This window comes from Urocampus carinirostris, chromosome 15, assembly GCF_059441175.1.
Source record: "Urocampus carinirostris isolate Australia breed hairy pipefish chromosome 15, RoL_Ucar_1.0, whole genome shotgun sequence".
Taxonomy (NCBI): Eukaryota; Metazoa; Chordata; class Actinopteri; order Syngnathiformes; family Syngnathidae; genus Urocampus; species Urocampus carinirostris.
This window is the reverse complement of record NC_142363.1, coordinates 31079093-31101910: the sequence shown is the minus strand read 5'-3', so window position 1 is coordinate 31101910 and position 22818 is coordinate 31079093. Positions and strand designations below refer to the sequence as shown.

The 22818-nt window shown below is 40.9% G+C and overlaps 1 protein-coding gene across 1 annotated transcript in view; it reads right to left on the bottom strand.

Moving 5' to 3' along the window:
* The window catches only part of mapkbp1 (mitogen-activated protein kinase binding protein 1), a 32181-nt gene extending 9615 nt beyond the window's left edge, over positions 1-22566 (bottom strand). Inside the window, exons 1-16 of the mRNA XM_088354989.1 lie at positions 22251-22566; positions 21670-21761; positions 18858-18920; positions 18733-18790; positions 14740-14910; positions 11582-11719; positions 10377-10559; positions 10264-10281; positions 6820-6980; positions 4949-5147; positions 4739-4873; positions 3555-3760; positions 3399-3490; positions 398-523; positions 242-312; positions 41-162 (exon numbers count right to left, since the gene is read on the bottom strand). Coding sequence (XP_088211115.1) covers positions 41-162; positions 242-312; positions 398-523; positions 3399-3490; positions 3555-3760; positions 4739-4873; positions 4949-5147; positions 6820-6980; positions 10264-10281; positions 10377-10559; positions 11582-11719; positions 14740-14910; positions 18733-18790; positions 18858-18920; positions 21670-21761; positions 22251-22373 — 1958 coding nt within the window. The 5' untranslated portion in view covers positions 22374-22566. The remainder of the gene's footprint in view (positions 1-40; positions 163-241; positions 313-397; positions 524-3398; positions 3491-3554; positions 3761-4738; positions 4874-4948; positions 5148-6819; positions 6981-10263; positions 10282-10376; positions 10560-11581; positions 11720-14739; positions 14911-18732; positions 18791-18857; positions 18921-21669; positions 21762-22250) is intronic.
* Between the last annotated feature and the right edge of the window lie 252 nt (positions 22567-22818).

Here is a 22818-nt window from a genome sequence, read left to right as displayed (position 1 = left end):
TCATCTTCGTCAAATGGGAAGCAAAAGGGAGTGCATTTACCTGATACTGCGGTCCTGACAGCCAATGGCGGCGTACTTCCTGGTGGGCTCCACGTCCATGTCGTACAGCGTGCTCTTCCTCACTACGTGATGCGTTCGCGTGAACTCCACGTCGCCGTCCACCTGAAATGACGGGAATGAGGTGAGGACTCGGAAAAAACCCAAAATCGTATGCTGTGGTGTTTATAAGGTGGGGCGCCACCTGCTGTGCGGTGCGGAAATAGACGCTCTTATCGGCGCCGCAGCTGATGAGACGTACTTTGCCTTCATTGGCTGCGGGGACGGAGGAAGGAAAATATGATGTCGTGGATTACGGGTCAGCAGGCTGAATTAAACGGAACGACGGGAGCTCACCAACCTGCAAACCTGACAGCAGTGATGGAGGAGGAGTGCTCGTCCAGAGTCTGGACCAGACTGTAGTCGCGTGCCGCATCCAGCACGTGGATCAGGCGATCCCGACTGGCTGTGGCAAGGAACTGCACACCTGACAAAAAATATATGAAATTCTTTACCACTGTGGTACCTTGTTTTATGATTGCTCCATCTTACAAATGTTTTGATATCCAAAATTCGCGCCTGACTTAAAGCTTCGTTATGTAACCAGTTTTCCAGTATCAAAGTCAAGGTCGCCCTCCTGCATGGTTTATCAGCGGTAAGACCCTTGCAACCCCCCTGCATTCAAGGGTTTAGTCTGTTGCTTCATTGGTTGCAGCCACCAGGGCTTGGTTCATGTCTGCCATTGCGCATTGTTTATCGCTATAGTTACAGTATACTGTTTAATTTCCAGCAATCGGTCCTGCTAACAAAGGTTTGTACCGTAAATTCCGGACTATAAGCCGCTACTTTTCCCCCCCAAACTTTCAACCCTGCGGCTTATTCAGTGATGCGGCCAATTTATGTCATTTTCCTAACGGCCGCCAGCGGCGCTCGAGTACAAAAGGTAAGATTTAGACCGGTGGAATATATGCGCCGAGCAAGACTGCAACTTCTTGGCTTGTGCATAAATTAAATTAGCGTAAACATACCCTAATCATGCAAAATGCAAAAAGAAAGGCACATGACGCAGCTTTCAAGCTAAAAGCAATCGCGTAGTCCGATAAAGAAGGAAACAGAGCACAGAATCAGGAGTGTATGAGAGTGACAGCGACAGCGCGAGTGAGGCTGCGGGAGCGTGGGACGACGTCTATATGACAAAGTTTCTTTCCGACACTGAGGAAGACGACTTTGATGGCTCCAGTTCTAAGGAGGAAGATGAGGACGGTTTACCGTGATTTTTACAAGTACGGTATGTTTTTTTACCAGATCTGTTTACTGTGTTGCGAGCGTGTTTCTAGCGTGTTGCTACCATAACTGCCCTGTCACAGGCACCGTTCGGGATGAAAGTTATATTATTATTATTAAAGCTTTGAAAACTCTCTCGGTGTAGCGTCTTTCTTTGTAAATATGTGTAACCCATGTATAATATGTATTTGCAACTGTATATTTTTGTAATGTATTTTTATTTATTTTAGACACTTATTCTGATATGTTTTGCACGGGCGAATGAAAAAGGAGGGGCAGAACAAACGGGGGGGTGACGGGAAGTGAGAACCGGTAAAGACCTGTTTGTGGACGCGGCGGACAATAGTGGATATATATTTTTCCCACCCTTAACTTTTGGAAATATACACTATTTTCCTTGGATTACTTTCAACGGGACCCGGACTCTGCAGGTCTGCATCAAACCTTAAGTACCGATATCATTTTCCGTTCATTTTGCCGGCTGTGATTTTTGGACTGTGTACTTTAATGAAGGACATTTAGTTTCAATCGCGGGACTTAAAGTCGGGTTTGGGTTAATTTTGTGTTTGTTACATTTTCTAATGTGGGCGCATGCGGCTTATATACAGGTGCGGCTTGTGTAAGTACAAAATCGGTTTTCCTCTTAAAATGTGGTGGGTGCGGCTTATAATTAAGTGCGCTCTATAGTTTGGAATTTACGGTACTATAAAGTATCATCTTTTGCATTTCTTCAGCCTTATTTCTTGTTTTATTTATACTAGGTGTTGTATTTATAAACATTGACTGAACATTAGTGGCGGTTACAGTTGATTAAATGAGAGTTTGATTGCATTTGATGACCTTGGAACGGATAAATCCCGTTTTAATTTACTTTAATGGGAAGTGTGTTTTGATTCACAATGACTTCATTATACAAGGTCACTGCTGGAACCCATTCAATTTGTAAAGTGAGGTACCACTATAGTATTAATTACAAAAATTATTACAGAGCAAACGCTGTTACCCAATAGTAAAGGATGGAAGATGTTTATATTATGTCAAGTTTGGTAAAATGCAAAACTAACCTTATTTTATTTTTTTAAGACAAGTTTTGTTCTAAAAAAGCAGTTGAAGTTTTACATTTTTTTAAAAAAATGGCCATTGCGTACTTCAGTTTCCCGCAGAATAAAAAAAAATAAAACCAACTGCATTAAGGCTTCATTTGCCTTTCTGGTTTATTGTTATTAAAGGGAAATGAGTTGCTACTTGGATGAAAAGAGAATGGAAAAAGACATCCATAAAAAAACCTGCAAACTACTTTGTAATCGCTATTTTTTTAAAAAACGAAAAACAAAAAGATCAAATTGTTATCGATTGAAGAGATCCGCAGGTTCGAGAGCGTTCTCCATTCGGGCCCTGGTGCTGTGGAATGCTCTGCCCCGAGATTCGATCTGCAACCTCAGTAAAACTGTTCAGAACTAGGCTTAAAACACACTTCTATTCAAGAGCTTGTGAAGGACCTAGATTTCATGTTGACAGTATCTGTGTATTATTTGTTTTTGCAACATCCATTGCAGCCTGGTCATCCTGAAAGGGGGAGGACCTCATGTGTGGTACCTTCTCAAAGTTTCTTCATTTTCCTCATGTTGAGGTTTTTGAGCGTTTCCTTGCCCTCATGTAAGTTTTAGATCAAGGGATGGTGTCATAATAGTCTGTAGTTTACAATAATCTGTGGTCTGTGCAGCCCTTTGAGACTTCTTGTGATTAAGGGCGTTACAAATAAACATGACTTTGACTTGACTCCTCAGACCTACCAAACATTGATATTCATATTCAGAACGGATAAAGAGAATTTTCAAAGTTTTACATTTGTTTTGTCGTAGCATTTAAGAGAGACGTTTTTAAGTTAAAAGTCGTTCTTAGACAAAAAGATACCTCAGTGCCAAGTGTCCAAATAAAATCGCACCAATGCGCCATAAGTAACCAAGGAACAATCGACAATGTCGATACAAAAATGAGCATGGCTATTCCTCAATTTGTGTAATAAACTACAGAAGATTTGTGGCAGTTGGTAGCACTGAATCCTCAATAAGCCTCACCTGTGTCCCTTTGAGAAAAGTCGAGGGAAAGAATCTCGCCGTCATGAGCTGGAACGTTGATGATCTCCTCCATGGTGCTCATGTCATGCACCCTGAACCAAACAGGGCACTCAGAGATTGACAAAATATACACTTGCAGCGAACGTGGCTATCTACCTGAGGATGCCCATGCGATCCCCCGAGGCCAGGTGACGTCCGTCGGGGCTGACCCTCAGCGAACGGATACCTGTGCGGATCTGGTCAAGCGGCGGCGCGTCGGGTGTGCTTGCACCCGCTTTTTCACCGGCTGCAGCCAAGGAGACGCTTTCCGGGTCCATGAGGCTGGACACGTTGTCCTCCACGTAAATGATCTTGTGAAGATCCTAGAGGTCAGAGGTTAAGCGTTATTTTCCTGGTTGTGTTTAAGAAATGTATTAAGAGAAAAGCTTTAATGCACTTTACATTAGTAAAAAATAAATAAGGGAAAATAATTAAAAAGTACTGTGGTAGGACTATGTTGTTACCATGTAGTAATTATTAAAAGGAGGTTAAATTAGGCTCAGTCGCCTAGCTAAAACATCTGACTTGAAAAAGGGCACTGAATAATTGACATACAAGATTTATACACATTTTGAGCCAGGATAGCCAATTCTTTTTTCCAAGAAATGCAGATGATGGGCTTGCGCTTGTAAAACAAGGACATGTAAAAATGCCCCAACAAGTCTTTGCATTTCACCTTTATTTTCACATTTTCCTAATGTTTTTAGAGCATTTCTTTGCACCAACATAAGCCTAGGATCTGCCAATCTTACCTCAAAGTCAAATCTGAAATAAACAAAAAAGGCTATTTAATATCAGTGTGTATACATTTTTGGGGACACCCTATGAAAATTAGTGACAAAATTCTAAAATGAATGTTGGAAGTGATCACATTGTGATCAGGTTGTAAATTTTACAAGTAGTGTTAAAATAGGCTAAAATAAGTTATAAATGTAGTAGTAGAAATTTAGTTTCGTTAGAAATTTCGAGAAAATCATGATGGCCCATCACTGGTGAGGTATTTTCAGAACCTTTCCACAGGCTACTCAGCTGTTCTTTGATTTGATGACCCCCCTGGTGTAGACAAACTCTAATCTGAACCGTTTGGATGAATTTGTAAATAAATAAAGTAGAGCAAGCCATCAGAAATATGAGCGTTATGGCAGGGGTCAAAAACCTTTTTGATGCATAAAGCTACTCCTGCGTTACTCATTCCCATTGCTGAACTCTTAACTGTTACCAGGTTATTACCATGTCACTAATATGTTATTACCAAGTAATTATTAGGAGTGGGTGGGGCCCAAAAAGAAACGAGTGCCTACATGACTGAGGATGTTGTTGGGGAAGCGGCAAGCGTCCACGTTCCACACACGTATGGTGTTATCCGATGAGCATGAAAGAAAGCATCCTGGTGGTAGTGGCGTCTTCCCCGCATCCCCTGCATCTTCTGGAAACACCTACACACGTAGTTTAGAGGGCGAATACTCATCATCTTGTACGTGCCTCAGTAAATCCGGGTTACAAACGCCCACCTCGAGGCTCCACAAGCTGGAGGCGTGGTAGAGCGCCGAGTAGAGCTTTCCCACCCGGCGGGGATCTTTGAGGTCGCCCACGTCCCAAACATACACGCTGTGGTCGCTGTATACGCACGACAGCCAACCGCTGCTCGGGTCGTAGGTTAACGCCACCGTGTCTGGGTAACGGGCGTCGGGACGAATGCAGAACAGATGACTGAGGACAAAAATCGATTGTTAATAATAATCCAACTTTTTTTTTGCATCCAAAAAGTTGCAGTCTTCGCTTAATCACGAGTGAATCATGACCTAAAGCTGCACATACACATATATGGTCTTGCATACTTTTACAGTATACAGTAGAAAATGTGGTTCCACTTGCCATTCTACATGATTGGAAATAGGAGGATTAACATCAATTGAATGTGTTAAGGTGGAATTCCATCCATCATCTGCACCGCTTATCCTCAGTAGGGTCGCAGGGTTGCTGGAGCCCATCCCAGCCATCTTCAGGCAGTGGGCAAGGGACACCCTGAACTGGTTGCCAGTCGGTTGCAGGGCACACAGGGACAGACAATTCACTTGTTCATTCACACATAAGGACAATTTGGACCGGCCAATTAACCCAACATGCATGTTTTTGGAATGTGGGAAGAAACCGGAGTGCCCGGAGGAAACCCACGAAAGCACGGGGAGAACATGCAAACTCCACACAGGAAGCTCGATCTCATGACCTCAGAACTTTGCCCAAAACGCGCTAACCACTGTGCCGCCATGCTGCCCTAAGGTGGAAGTCAACCTGAATAAACAATTTTACATTCAGATGTCCCAGCCTCCCCACTAGACTAAAAGTAGCATCCTGATTATTATTTTGTTCATAAAATACAAATAAAGCAGCAAAATCGACTCGTTTTATCCATCTCAAGGGGTGGCTGTTTTGGCTACGAGCTTCCAAAAATGAAATCACTGTTGCTAAGGCCTCAGCGAGTGATTTATTATGGTTCCGTTTTGAAAAGAATGAACAGAGGTCGCAGGTTCAATTCCCGGCCTCCGTGTTATATGTCGAGGTGTCCTTGGGCAAGACGCTGAATCCCTAATGCCACCGATAAGCAGGTAGGCGCCTAGCATGTCTGTTATCGCTATCGTTGTGAAGTGTGTGTGTGTGTGAATGGGTAAGTGTAAAGCACATTGTAAAGCACCTTGGGAGGTCTTCAGTGACTTAAAAAGCGCTATATAAATGCAGACCATTTACATTTAACAGGGATTAGACTTTACTTGTGACTTGAACAACTGTGATGTCATTTTTGTAGCAAAATCTCCGCCCCGAGTTTGACAAAAAAGGGTGAATTTTGATTGTAAACAAATATAATTAACACATTAATGTATATACTCACAGTACCTAGCCAAAATATTGCCCACCAAGAACTTATTTCCCTTTAGTTTTTGCCACATTTCAGGCCGACATTGGATCATTCCCAAGTCATCGGGGAACCTATGGAGTCAGTTGGCTCAGCTGATATAACAGGGGGCCGATATTTTTGCTACACTTTGCAGTTTTTGATTGTAAATACAAAATTTGGAAATCATTCGGTTCCACTTCGTGATTGTGTCTCACATGTTGTTGATTTCAGTTTCTTAGCTTTTAGTTTGAAGCCTGAAAAATGGCAATATAGCAAAATGTTATAGGGGGCTGATACTTTTTCAAGGCACTGTATAAAAAAATATTTATTTAAAAAAAAAAAAAAAATCATGACTTAAAAAGTATACCTTCAAAAAGATTCTTAGCAAAAAGTACAGATTATTAGCGACTAGCCTCGCACGGCAGAACAACAAAAACGAGTGAATCTCAAAACAGTCAAAGCTAACGGTATTATTCCAATTCTTCTCACCTGGCATCAGTCATGGAAGAGATGTCAGCGCTTAAGAAGTGAGGGCGAGGCAGCGTGCGGAGGAATTGCAGCGAGTGCGGGCTAAAAGCTCGCACGGCGCCGTCCGAGCAGCCGCAGAAGATCAGCTCGTCCGTCACGCACAAACACGTGGCCTGGGAAGCCTGCGGGCACGCAATTTCACAAAAGACTCGTCGTTATCTTGTGATTCGGCAACAACAGGGAGAAACTTCAACCCGTCACGGGTTGAGGTGTGTTGGAACGAACAAGGACGGGGGCGACAGACGACCCAACAAGACTGCGAGCGTAAACGTGAATGTATACAACGGAGGAACGGAACATGAATGTCCGAGTGAAAAGTGAAATTCAATAGCAGAAGAATCAAAATGAGTTGAACTTAGATTATTCCGTCAAGAACCGTAGACGGCTCTAGACCAGTGTTTTTCAACCAGTGTGCTGTGAGACCTTGTCTAGTGTGCCGCTGGAATTTTCCCAATTTTATCTTTCCAAAAAATCAGGCCATTATTCAGTATTTTTGATACTCAGACGAGGAACTGTAATAGTCATCCATAACAGTAGGTGGTAGTCGATTTTTAAATACAGTGGAACCTCGGTTTTCGAACGCCTCTCAGTTCGAATAAATCGGTTCTCAACCCAAAATTGAGAAATTCTTGCTTCGCTTTTCGTTCAAAAAAACGGAGTTCGAACGCCGGTACGCTAGGGGCGATGCTGAGCGGCGTACGGGTGTAGATTGCCCCCACCCCTCGTGAAGAACTGTTGTCACGTGAGCGTGCACTCCTTTTTGCTTTCGTTATTAATATCGGTGAACGGAGTGTTTTAACCCCTAATTATGCCTCGGAAGAAGGTCATTGCAAGCAGCAAAGTTGCTACAGGTGAAAAAAGAAGAGTAGTGCGTACAACTATTGCATTTAAGAAAGAAATAATAGCAAAATATGAAGAAAATGTGCGAGTTTCCCTTCTTTCGAGGGAATAGAGCATGGCTTCTGCAGACCACCACAAAGGTACGAAATCCTATTCATAAATCTTTTCTTTATCCTTTAACCGCTCACCACTTGTTGTGGAGACCCGGGTGCTAAATGACGTGTAAACGACCTGATTTTTTTATTTTTACACGTTCATGTTAGCGTAATCTTTCGTACGGAAGATTACGCTAACGCGAACGTACGATTAGCCTGGTTTAGCTTCATGTTTACGTTCTTGGTAAACATTTAGGGTGTTGGAACGGATTAAAACGATTTTACATTACTTTTAATGGGAAAAACGATTTTCCGTGATCGACCAAATCGGTTTTCGAACAGGGTTCTGGAACGGATTATGGTCGAGAACCAAGGTTCCACTGTACTAATTATCTGCTCATGAGGTGGCACAGTACATTTAATAACTTAATTTGTTTAACAAAGTGGTTTAAGATTGCACTGTAAAAAATAAAAACATAAATAAAGCACATCATTCTTTTTTATTTTGAGTATTTTCTTCTTTTTATGTACTATTTTTTTGCTTATGAGGTAGTAAAGTGAAATATTTGACATAACTTCATTTTCAAACAGTTTTGACGGACGGTGTGCCTCGGAACTTTTTTTTAAATAAAAGTGTACCTTGGTTAAAAAAAAGGTTGAAAAACATTGGCCTGGACCGCAAAAATCTTTAATTTGCGTAGGCTTGCAGTGATTGAATTGGTGATTTAAAAAAATAATAAGAAAAATATCCAGTGATACCTGTAGGGATGAACGGTTGAGTGATTGAATGAATAAATCATGTGGAAAAAAAAAACGGAATGAGTGGAATGACAAAGCAATAACATAATTCAAATGAAAATTATAATGAAAAATTATAAAAAGATTTTAAAAGGAAAAAGTTGAAAAAAATAGTGACAATAAAAAAAAAAAAAATCCTTGTCATTACAAAAATGAGCATCAAATTATGATACATAAAAACAAAAATGGAAAGTTGAGTGAAAAAGAACAATGTGAACGATAAGAAAAGCTAAGTAAAACAATCAGTAAAAACCAGCGATCGTATATGATACATCAAAACGTGAATGGAGTGTGTGAAACTATGATTAACCAAAAAGACAAAAATGAAAAACTTTACAGAAACAGCAAACAAAAAAAATGGAAGAAAACAACAAGGAGAAAGAATGAGGTAAAAAAATGAAAATTGTAATGAATGAAAATAAAAGATTAAAATAACAATTAAAATATAAAGCAAAAAATTAATTATTAAAAAGGTGACAGTTGACAGACATTAATAAAAAAAAAAGTTTAAAAAAAAGTTAAAAGCAAAATCTAACCATCCATTTCCTACACTGCTTATACATATTATCAGTGTCTGAAAAACCGCATGCCCGGACGCCCGGGGCGTGCATCTTTTATGCCGGGCGTACAATTTACAAAACGTCCCCGCCCGGGTGGCTGACAACTTATTCAAGAAAGAAAGAAAAAAAAAAAAATTTCGTTTTTATTTTTTATTCGTTTCAAATCAAACGTTTGCTTTATTCTGATTTCGAAATCTTAGTTCGGTTTGGAAATGACGGTTTGTTAGGCAATTGCATACTCGGCAGCCAATCAGAAGCCTGCATCGACTAACTTTCCGGAGCGTTATAAGGTCGTGCATTTGCATATCATTTTACAAAGTAGACGCACAGAGAACTCAAACATGGATAAGTGGTTTGTAATCAAGCCAAAACCTCAGCCCCAGAAAAAAAGATTCAAAAGAAGCTAACAAAATTGATGACGCTACAAAACGTAAACATACATTAAAAGCCTCGTAGAAAGAGGAGTTCACGTGGCTTGTAGCAGACGACGCAACGCAAACATTGCATGAATGAAGATGAGTAAATACAGGTACATACTGATGGCAGATGAAAAACAGCGATGTTATATACATGCAATTAATGTTATAGGTTCATTTATAATAAACTTAATTTTAAAGTGTTGTTCTGTTATATATTCTGATTATCAATCCTTAATACTTTGCAACAATGAGTTTTTTTTGCGATTAGTCGTCTTATTGTGTTTCAAGTTGTGAAAAATGGGGCAGGCAACTTTTCAGAGTTGTCTGCCCTGGTGTCCGGTAACTTTTTGTCATAAGTTTCAGACACTGATACTATGGTCAGGGGGAAAAGCAAAAAAGCATAGAAAAAAAAAACATTGTTCATGAAAATACCGAAAAGTACATGAAAAAAAAAAAACAAAACTAGAGAAAACAAGATGAATTAATAGTATTTATTATTATTAGGTCACCCCTCTCGAGGGATATGACCAGGGTAGATAGATATATTATTATAAATGATAAAGAACGTGCATGTACAACTCTAAATGATGTGTGAAATCCAGGATGCTAATGATCAAATCATCACCAAATGATTGAAAATATCACACATGAAAATCGTAAAAACGAACGGCGGCCCTAGATCGTCTGACTTACTGGGGCGGAGTCAACTCTCTGGCCGAGAAGCAGAAAAAGAAGCAAAAGAGCCTTGCAATCAGCACCTTCACCCAAACAACAAAGGTACGATAAAATAAAGAGAGTGGACTCACGCGAAGCTCCACCCACTTTTGGAGCATACGGCGTTGGTCCAGTTGCACCAGGAAACCCGAAGTGCTGATGCAGAAGGTGGAGGACGCCTGCTGTCCTTGCCCGCAGGCGACGTCGCAGAAGAAGTTGTTCTTCAGTTCTCCCAGCAGGGCCGAACGTCCCAGCAGAGGAACTGCCGTGCTCACCTGAGACAAATATGACGTGAGAATTTCCCCACAAATTAAGGTAGGACTGCAACGATAGGTCCAGGTTATCAACAAAAATGATTATTAAAAATGTGCCTAGCACTCCCCGGATGGAGTTAAAGAGCCTCATGGCATGAGGAAGAAATTATCTCCTCAGTCTGTCGGTGGAACAAGACTGTAACAGCAGTCTGTCGCTGATCAATAAATGGTAGTCAACAAACACAGCTACAGCTAGCAACTGTAGTCAACAATGAATTCCATTGTTGACTACAGTTGCTAGGCACATTTTTCCAACAGAGTGAGGCATCTCTACATGAATATCACCTCTGCTGAGAGTGATACCATAGAGCAAGGACGGGATAAATATTGAGTAGGCGTACCAAAACTTCTGAAGTTTGGGACCATTTTAGCCTGGATACAACGAATAAATAAAGACTACTTGTAATGTGTGTGAAGCAGACTTTGAGTGTCATTGCAGTACAGAGATCCCTTGGGTTTTGTGATTAATGAGGACCATAACCAACCGCAAAGAGTGAAAGTCCGCATAGTAGTGTTGCAACTTTTTCATTACAGCGGAGAGACAGAGACAGAGAGAGAAAGAGAGACACAGAGAGAGACAGAGACACAGAGAGAGACAGAGACACAGAGAGAGACAGAGACACACAGACAGAGAGAGTTAGAGAGAGAGAGACAGACAGAGACACAGACACAGAGACACTGACAGAGAGACGCAGAGAGAGCGAGAGAGACAGACACAGAGTAAAACAGACACAGAGAGACAGAGAGAGACTGAGAGAGAGAGACACAGAGAGAGAGACAGACAGAGACACAGACAGAGAGACACACACACACACAGACAGAGACAAAGACAGAGAGAGAGACACACAGACAGAGACACACAGAGACAGACAGACACAGGGAGAGAGAGACAGAGAGAGAGAGAGAGAGACAGAGAGAGAAAGATTTAACTAATTGAAACCCACTATGTCTTTTAATTTCGGTAAGCATTTCAGGTTCGTCACCTTGGAGGTTCTGCTGTGGTCCAGGTACCAGAATTTGACGTGCCGATTCCCCGCCGTCACAAAGTAGGAAGAGTCGTGCGAGAAGGACACGGCGGTCACCTTACTCGACACCTTGTTGGCGGCCACCACCACACCTTTCTGTACACACAGGCAAGAGAAGTACAAGAGAAAAATGACTAGCGGTTTTAAATATGTCCACTGACTGTTGCCAAAGCCAGGTGCCATTCGAAAAGCACCCACTGTGGCTGAATTTGTTGACTACCATTAATTGATCAGCGACAGACTGCTGTAACAGTCTCTTTCCACGGACAGACGGAGCTCATTTCTTCCACATGCCATGAGGCTCTTTAATACCACCCGGGGGAGTAGAAGCCCACATTAAACCCCACACCCACATTTGCATATTACCCTATTTTTATTAGCGTGTATTTTACGTTATACTGGGTATTTTGTATTCTATATATTTTATTATTTTATTTTTAAACACAAAGATACTGCTGGAAGTGTGAATTTCCCTACGGGGACGAATAAACTATCCATCCATCTATCTAGCTATCAAAGAACCCGTCCCAATGTTATCGTACTTAAAATAAAAGTCAGGCACTCGCTGTTCAACGCACTACAAAAGAAATAACATATTTTTCAAAAATATATCACCTAGGTGTCTGGAAAATATTAAAGAAGCTTTAGCTTAATTCTATAACAGAAATCCAATCTAAGTTCTTAAATTTGGTAACACATTTTTTTTTAAAAAAAGTACATCATTTAAATTAGTGTTTGTATTCTGTTTTTGTCACTTCTCAGTCTCCAAGAGATTCCTTGAATTAAAAGTAGTGGTAATTAATTCAATTGTTGTACTTTTTATTGATAAATGCACAGTCGATGAAGACTAAAACTAATTCAATTTTAATGGAGGAAACAAAATGAGCAAACCCCCACAATAATCCTTTTATATTCATTTAGTCCGGCACCCATGACAAGGTTTTTTTCTAGCATGCGGCCCCCAGGCTGAAATAAGATGACACCCCTGAAATTGGCCATTAAGGAGATTAATCTTTCATTTTTGGGGGGATTATTTAAGTCAGGGGTCTCCAACTTGGTGCCCACTAAAGACAGTTAAGGGCCCAGCGGACCTGTTGTGAAAATAATTCACCAGTGCTGGGTCATTTTGATCTTCAGGTAAAATTATTTTTATTCGTCAACCCTATATTTTAATAATTAACCTGGTATTGGCATACAGTAGTAATAACATAGTTAACACATAACAAATTGTTATTTTAGAAATTCAAATGAATTGCAGTTCACGGGCGTTAATGGACTCCAAAAATATCCAAGTATTAATAATTATTTTTAAGGGAATAGAATAAAAATATATTCATGTATTTAAAAATGTATTTGTTCATCTTTTTATTGATATTTTATTTCCAATTCATGGGTTTATATTTTCAAGCAAATGAGCAAAACATTTGCAGTTTTTTTAGCTAGCAATCTGGCTTCCTTTTTAGCTTTGTGGCTAGACCTCTTCCTACATTTTTAGCTATTTAGCAAGCTATCTAGCTAGCTTTTTACATTTTTGCCTGTTGTCTAACATTTTATTCTTTTTTTGCTAGTTATCAAGCTCAATTTTGGTCCCCCTTTATAGGAATTTATCTAGCCCTTTCATTTATAGCTTTCTATCTGGCTATTGAGTTGGCTTTTTACTCTTTTGGCTAGCTATATAGCTCCCTTGTAGTATTTTACCTATTTACTTTGTAGCTAGCCATCTTCCTACATTTTTAGCTATTTAGTAACCTATCCAGCTAGCTTTTTAAATTTTTGCATGCTATCTATCTAACATTGCATCAATTTTTTGCTAGTTATCAAGTTAAATTTTGGTCCCCCTTTTTCGCTGTCGATTTAGCCCTTTCATTTATAGCTTTCTATCTGGCTATTGAGTTGGCTTTTTACTCTTTTGGCTAGCGATATAGCTCCCTTATAGTTTTTTACCTATTTACTTTGTAGCTAGCCATCTTCCTACATTTTTAGCTATTTAGTAACCTATCCAGCTAGCTTTTTAAATTTTTGCATGCTATCTATCTAACATTGCATCCATTTTTTGCTAGTTATCAAGCTAAATTTTGGTCCCCCTTTTTAGCTATCGATCTAGCCCTTTCGTTTATAGCTTTCTATCTGGCTATTGAGTTGGCTTTTTACTCTTTTAGCGAGCTGTATAGCTCCCTTATAGTTGTTTATCGCTTTACTTTGTAGCTAGCCATCGTCCTACATTTTTAGCAAGCTATATAGCTAGCTTTTTACATTTTTGCCTGCTATATAGCTAACATTGTATCCCTTTTTTTTGCTAGTTATCAAGTTAAATTTTGGTTCCCCTTTTTCGCTGTCGATTTAGCCCTTTCATTTATAGCTTTCTATCTGGCTATTTGGATGGCTTTTTACTCTTAACTAGCTACATAGCTCCCTTATAGTTTTTTACCTATTTACTTTGTAGCTAGCCATTTTCCTACATTTTTAGCTATTTAGCAAGCTATCTAGCTAGCTTTATTACATTTTTGCCTGCTATATAGCTAACATTGTATCCCTTTTTTGCTAGTTATCAAGCTAAATTTTGCCCCCCCTTTTTAGCCATGCCATCTATCTGGCTATTTAGTCGACTTTTTACTCTTTTAGCTAGCTATATAGCGCCATTATAGTTTTTACCTATTTACTTTGTAGCTAGCCATCATCCTACATTTTTAGCTATTGAGCAAGCCATCTAGCTTGCTTTTTACATTTTTGCATGCTATCTAGCTAAAAATGTAACCTTTTTGATAGTTATCAAGCTAAATTTGCCCCCTTTTTAGCCATCTATCTGGCTTTTACATTTTTGGTTTTAGATTCTGGCTATTGAGTTGACTTTTTACTCCTTTAGCTAGCTATTTTGCTCCCTTTTAGAATTTTACTTTATTCACTTTTCTAGCTTACCATCAAGCTACTTTTTGGCTATTTAGTGAGTTTCTAAAACTAAAGTAGCTCTTAGCTTGAAAAAGGTTGGAGAACCCTGGTTTATGTGTACTAGAAGATTCCTCAGTAGTCAGGACAAGAACCTGTAATCCAAGTCTGGCGAATAAAACCTTATTTTGGATCTCTACACATAACAAAAAGGCGTGTCACGATTGCCTTACTTTCCAGTTCCACACGTGCACCAGCATGTCGTGCTGGTAGCCGATGCTGACGATGTACTTCATGTTGGGAGAGAAAGCCACACAGGCCACGCCGTATTTGTGCTCCTGGAGAGACGCCACCTGCACGCCAGTCGAAACTTCCCACACGCGAACTGCCGGCATATGGCCGCTCTGAGGACCAGACGGCAACAAAAATCAATAGGTCGCATGACGACGACATAATACGTGTGAAAAATGACCAGAAAACAAACATGAATTGAATTGAACTATCTTTTTGTTCTTCTTGTATTTAACAAGACTCGACATGGCACTCCAGGGTAAACATGTAATAAAGACTTAAGTAGAAAAAGAGATAAAAGACTTTCAGAATAAAAGGCAAAAGAAATATTTACAACATCGTGCTTGGAGACTGACATAATAATAATAATTTCCTTGTATTGTCATTCTGTGTAACAATGTACACAGAACGAAATGTCGATTGCACCTGACCCGTTGTAGCGAGCCGATGCAGCCGCAGCCAACAGAGGGCGCCGCCGACCACTTTTTAAGTCTTAGGAATGACTCGGCCGGGGCGCGAACCACCGACCTCCCAGTCTCAAAGCGGGCGCCTTACCATCTAGGCTACTGAGCTGAGTTATATTAGTGAAATGTTTGTGAATTAAAAAGAATAGTGCATTGAAAAGAAGTGCAATAAAATTTAGCAGCAAAAACAAAAACACAGTGGAACCTCAGTTCTCGACCATAATCTGTTCCAGAACACCGTTCGAAAACCGATTTGTTCAATCACCGAAATCATTTTTCCCATTAAAAATAATGTAAATCGTTTTAATCCGTTCCAACACTCTGAATGTTTACCTAGAATGTTTAACGTAAACATAAAGCTAACCCAGGCTAATTGTACGTTCACGTTATTGTAATCTTCCGTACGAAAGATTACGCTAACATGAACGTGTAAAAACAAACAAGTGGTGAGGGGTTCATTGGAAAGGGGGCTCTGTTACAACACCCTCAATGTTGGGCTCCGTTCCAACACCCCGAATGTTTAACGTAAACTTAAAGCTAACCCAGGCTAAATCATACGTTCGCGTTATCGTAATGAATAGGATTTCTTACCTTTGTGGTGGTCAGCAGAAGGCGCTCGCACACCTCCTTCATATTTGGCTATTATTTCTTTCTTAAATGCAATAGTTGTACACATTACTTTTCTTTTTTCACCTGTAGCAACTTTGCTGCTTGCACTGACTTTCTTCGGAGGCATAATAAGGGGCTAAAACACCCGTACGCCGCTCAGCATCGCACCCTAGCGTACGCACTCACGCATTACCGGCGTTGGAACTCCGATTTTTTGACCGAACAGCGAAGCAAGAATTTCTCAAAATTTTTGGTCGGACTCTGATTTGTTCGAACTGAGAGGCGTTCGAAAACCGAGGTTCGACTGTAAGTCACAAGGTATAGACTTTCACTGTTTCATGCAATAACATTGAGGATCAACAAAAAAAAGAAAAACCCCAAAATAAGTTCCACTCTTATGTTTTCAGTTTTGTGCGCTCGTTTAGGGTGGTGATGGCCTGAGAAAAGCGCCTCCCAGAGGACTACAGGTCAAAGAGATGATGGCCGGGGTGGGAAGTGTCTTTTATGCTGTGGCTCTGCCACAGTATCCGGCAGTAAGCCGGCAATGTCCTCTAGACAGGCCAGAGAGCAGCCGATGATCTTTTGGGCTGTGTTGATTACTCTCTGCATGTTTTTCAAACATACAGCATCCGTTCCATAACCACTCACATTTAGTGAATTTCCATGTATATGTGTACTATAGCATCGCACGAGCAATCTTTCTACCTGAGCTTATTACTGCATGCAATTTCCCTCGCCTGGGATGTTTTTATGCCAGAGCAACATGGGATTTGTAGTACACACAAACTACACCCTATTGGCTAAAAAAGCCTCATGTGAATTCGTGGATTTTTCTGTGGAAATTTCTATACATTTTCTGCCCCCTCAGCGAAAATGTTACAGACCATACAAATCCGTGAATGTGGCAATTGTATCCATCCATATGTAGTGTAAGTCTATGGTTCTGGAAAGACACATACAGTGCATGTAAACGGACAGAATGCAGAAATAGAGCAAGAGCAAACAAGCATGGTACTTTGTTGATTTTGGTGAGTGGGATCAGTGTAATAGTGAAAAGTAGAATAGTTTCTCTATTAAGTATGTGTTAACAGTGCCCAACTGAGTTCAAAGAGCCTTTATTTATTTTTTTCACCACGCCCATCTGCTTTTATCTTACTTTTATCAGAGCTGTTCAGGTTTAGCAACACATGAAAAAGCATGAAAGGAGAGGGGGGTCTGGGAGCTATTTAATGATCGTGCTCAAGGTTTCCTGTTAGTGTAGCATGAAAACGGTGAAAGTAAGAAAAGGACCGTTTTAAATACAAAAAAGTTTATTCAGGCACGTCGAAAAAAATGCATGTACTTGCACGCGCCGCACAGGCAGCTTGACAGAGGCTGCAATGATTTCAGAGGGAAAATGGTGTCAGCAAGTAAAACATATGCAAATTCCAGACAGCTCCGTTAAATAATGTCAAAGTTAAATGTGGAAACGACGTCTATTTTCGTCATGACCACGTTCGTGTTTACCACCCTGATCAGATTGCTCGCAGATGGCATGTATCGAATGTTATTAGTTTGTCCCTAGTCATGTAAACGATTGATTTTGATTGCTCCAATCAAATCTATGATGTAGAAGGCAGTTCTACGACTGGTTTAAATGTCCTGGCGGTCTTAAAGCGACGCCAAAATTTCGCAATGTACGCAAAAATCTGCAGAAATAATTCGTGGAAATAATCACGATAATAATAATAATAACGATGCACGAGGGCATGAAAGATGAACTGCAATATGGCGAGGAAACACTGTATAGGTGATGTGTCGTCTGATAGATCACATTGCCATATGCCAATCTATGACTCAAATAGCCAAACGATACGACCAAATAAGATCATCGAGTGCTGGTGGAAAACATCGAAGCGCACAGGGAGCGCAGTTGCTGTGTTTTGCGGAAACGTGGCTCACGTTTAGCATTCCGGACACTAACGTGTAGCCACCCGGAGCTACCCGGCTTCAACGCCGCTAAACAGAGACACGAAAGCCGGGGGGAATCGGAGAGGAGGCGGACTTGCTAACACGAGGTGGTGTATCCCTGGATTTTCACAAAGAAAAGTTTTCCATCTGCCGCAGGGATGTCGAACTTTTGGACTGGCGTGACGTCATCCACTCCGCTACAAGCACCCCTAGGGCATCATGTTCATCTGTTAATAAACAACGGGGTAGACTGCTGGAAGTGTGAATTTCCCTACGGGGATGAATAAAGTATCTATCTATATGAATATCAAATGTCAAGTGGTAACCCCATAAGTCACATTAGAAACAAAAACAAACGGACTCAGAGACAGCTTCTTCCCCAGAGCCATTACCACCCTAAACAGACACCGCACAAAAAAACTGAAAAAAAAAACTTGCAAAAACACTACCTCATACGATCGTAAAATGGTACTCATGTCTATGTTTCTTGCACAATATTGACTGCACTATGTTTACTGCTCACCTTGCACAATGTTGACCATTTTTTTGCACTATGATGACTATTTTATACCAAACGGTATATAACATCCTACATGCCCACATTTCTTGTGTAAAAATTGTGTAAATTATAACTATAACCTTATCCTCCTTGTCTCATAACCTTATCTTCTCTGTTCCTTTATCTTCTTGTTTTTTTTTACCTCACTGTGAAGGTGTGAAACTGGAGTGTCATGCCCAATTTCGTTGTCACAATATGTTAACCCATTTTGTAACAATGACAATAAAAGTATATTCTATTCTATTCTAGAAACATTGTCATGCTTCCCCTAAAAACACGCATTGAATGTCATGTCACAAGACTGAGTCAAATGTCAACTGGAAATTAGAAGCATTAGACATGGAATGACTCACCTCGCCTGTGACCACATGTTTGCCATCAGGTGAGAAGGCCAACGTAGTGATGGTTTTCCTGCCAGCACACACAAACAAACCCTTAAACCACATGTTAAAAAAGCTAAAGAACTAAGCAAGTTTACCTTGATGCGTTAAAGATGTGACGTTGTTTGTTCTTGCGAGGATGCAGCAGGACCACGACACACCTGCCGCATACACGGTTATGATAAGGATTTCTAAATACAGTGTGTACATTGTCAAATCCTGAGGATTCTTCTTCATGCACACCCTTTGTTCATATTTCAATTCCTTGTCTGGGACAACGCTGCATTGAACCACCGAAGTCGGTTCAAAAATAAATCAGAATCTCCTTTACTATCATTGTATTGCTACAACAAAATCACGGAATGTATAATTGTGAAAATAAAATATTTCCATTGTTTTACCCTGTCACGTTTTGTACAAATCTGTTTATTTGTATCGATTAGTTTTGAAAGTTTTGCATGTCTTGCAATTAATATAAATAGCTGCCTATTAGCGTGCAGGCTCCGGAAGGCTTCCAGTTTTGTTTGGTCTAGGTAAGCCCACTTAGCAGCCGGCTAGCTGGCCAGCCTGCCGTGCTCATTGGTTTTTTCTCCCGGCTGGGTTTGTATTTTTGATGCCGTGGCTCGCGGTTATCCTGGCTGCCTACTGCATGTTTTTTGTCAACCAGCCTCCCGTTTTTTTACCGGCTGATTGGTACCAGTTCATTCTCTGCAGCTAGCCTGCCATGTCCTGGCTGGTTTAGCCCATGTAAGCGTTCTATTTGTTATCTTTGCCAGTTCGCCCCAGTTTGGCTGCTCGACATTTGTTGTACCACTGCTGCAACCACCAGCGACACAACCTCATGGCATTCTCCACAAAATCTACAAAAACCTGGCTTAAAACAACGCTTTTGACGAGTTAAAATGTAAAACAAGAGGGTGACTTGGCTTGCTAGGGTGCTGATGTGCTTCACATGATGTCAGAGCTCAGGTAGTCAAAGACGAGACAGATTGTCTTCAAAATGCATTTAAAGTCATTTTGCAAAATAAACATGTACTATTAAAGAACTGAAATCTATAGATGCGCGACATGGTGGCTGTCCAGGAAATTATTCCCGATTTAGTGATCTGTTACTCGATAATCTTAAACAGGTGGTGAATACGGCCAAACCGACCACTTGCCTGTTTGACCCGCTTCCGGGTTCGCTGATTAAAAGGTCTTTTTGGGGTCCTTGGACCTTCATTTCTAAATATTATAAACATATCACTCTCTTTAGGTGTAGTTTCAGGAGCTTTTAAGTACGCTGTTATTAAACCTACACTGAAACGACCCAACATTGATCCAGAAAGCTTATGTAATTATAGACCTGTGTCAAACCTACCGTTTCTTTCTAAAGTACTTGAAAAAGTTGTGACACAGCAGCTGAATGATTTTATATCCGATAACAATCTTTTTTAATCAATGCAATCAGGATTCAGGGCTAACCACTCTACTGAGACAGCCCTGATTAAGGTAACAAATGATCTGCTACTGGCAATGGACTCCGGCGCTTCATTACTCTTGCTGCTGCTGGACCTTAGTGCTGCCTTTGACACTGTGGACCATAATATCTTACTAGAACGGTTGTAAAATGGATTGGATTCTCAGGAACCGTCTTCTTATGGTTCAGATCCTACCTCTCAGATAGGACGCACTGTGTTGAATATGGTGAAATGACATCTGAGGCCTTTAGTGTTGCCTATGGTGTTCCGCAGGGTTCAGTACTTGGCCCCCTTCTTTTCAGCATTTACATGCTTCCATTAGGTGATATTATTCGCAAGTATAATATCAGTTTCCATTGCTACGCAGATGACACTCAACTATATCTTCCGATGGAGGAATCTGCCACACTAAACTGGAAATTTGGAGGCCTGCCTCACTGAGATAAAAGAATGGATGTCACTCAACTTCTTGCGCCTTAACTCTTAAAAGACCGTCCACCTAAATGCCGTGACTTGTTCTCAAAAACTGCTCTGAACATTGACAAATGTAATATCACCCAGAGTGAGTCAAAAACTTATGGGTCATATTTGACCCAGATCTGTCCCTTCAAACGAACGTGAAGATTTCTTACATCTTCGCTAAAATTTGCCCTATGCTGTCTCAGTCGAATGCGGAGATTATAATTCACGCGTTGTCTACCTCCAGTCTCGATTACGGTAATGCACTACTCTCCGGTCTCCCGAAGTCCAAAATCAAGAGCTTTCAGCTGGTACAAAATGCTGCAGCGAGGCTTTTAAATGTTGGTTTAAGATCAGGTAATTGTGTAATTGTAATCCTGTGCAGTCCTTTGAGACATTTTTGTGATTAATGGCTAGATAAATAAATGTGACTTGACTTAACTAAGACAAGAAAGTTTGATCACATGACCCCAAGTTTAGCTAACCTGCATTGGCTCCCTGTTAGCTTTAGATGTGATTTTAAGGTTCTGTTGGTATTATACAAAATCATACATGGACTTGCTCCCTCATATCTTTCAGATTTAATCCCGCCCTATGTTCCGGTCTGTAGCCTTCGCTCTGAAAATGCTAGTGTACAAGTGATCCCAAAAGCCAAGAAGAGAGTCGCAGGTTCAAGAGCGTTCTCCATTCGGGCCCCGGTGCTGTGGAATGCTCTTCCTCCTGAGATTCGATCTGCAACCTCAGTGGAAATGTTTAAATCTAAGCTTAAAACACACTTCTACTCTATAGTATATGAATAACCTATATTTTATGTTGATAATGTGTGTATTATTATGTAGGTTTTAGATGAGGGGATGGTGTCATAATAGTGTGTAGTTTGCAATAGTCTTTAATCTGTGCAGCCCTTTGAGACTCTTTGTGATTAAGGACTATACAAATAAACATGACTTGACTATGTTTTTGAATTCGGGAATCACTTTAATTTGCTTACCCTGCAGGATATGCCAGGAGTCCACTCCTTGGATCGCATGATAATGCTCGATTGCCCGGTGCCGTAATGCCCAGAACTTTCTCCAAAGTCACCTGCAGGGGGTGAAAGAGACGACGAAGTACCATGTTGAAACGTGTTAACAAGTCACATGCCCACTTCCCTCATTTGCGTGGGACTCGAATGACTGCCGAGACTTGACAGACGAGTAAGCGGTTCTAATGAAGCGCGAATGTCTGCAGGCACCCTTGCAAATGCAAACATGAGCATTGTGTGCGTTTGCATTGAAATTCAGGAAAGCAATATTGCTGTGATCATTCACAAATCACAACACACATGACGAAACAACTCAATAATTGACTTTGAAACTACTGGCTGTGAATCAAATACCGTATCACGTGATCTTCTATGACCGAGATATCACATGACCACAAGTCCAGTAAATCACATAAAATTTGCATGTGTAAAATGTTCAGGCGGGTAGATAAACAAGTGAGGGACTTGTAATTGGAAGGGGTTGAATTGAACACTCGTCGAGAAGAAGTAGAACTGAAAGAGAAAACTTGCACTTTGTCAACTCGCACCTTCTCGCCTGGCTGTTGATGACGCAATACTCGGCCCCGCCCCCTCAGTTTGATTGACGGGGATCTGAGCAGGTTCTTGATGCGGCGGCTGATGGCGCCTCTGCTCCCGCCTCCGCCGTTCATAGCTTCCCTGCTAGCGGCTAGCTTCCTGCAGCATGGCGCCTAGGTGACCGACTTCGCTCAGCCGAACCGGAGTTTCCTTTAAGGGACCACCGCGGAGGTCCAGACCGGTTCCGGTGCCGGTTCCGCATCGCAGCGTGGCGCCGCGTAAAAGAAAAGAAGAGACGCGGCCAACGGTTACAAGCATACGCTCAGTAACGGCAGTCAAGTTGTTTTTAGGCGCATGAGTTTCCGGTCTTGGCTTAAAAAAGTAAAAGTATGTTTACGGAAGTTGAGGTTGAGAAAGTTGATTTTACCTTTTAAACGTGAGCTTTATAGGAATCCGTGAGATAAACTTGAACAAATGACACATTTCAATTGATATTTTTTCTGTATTATTGTATCTGCTTGACATGGACTAATGCCCAACTAGTCCATTATTTGACAAAGAGTGGTGGCCATTCGGTAT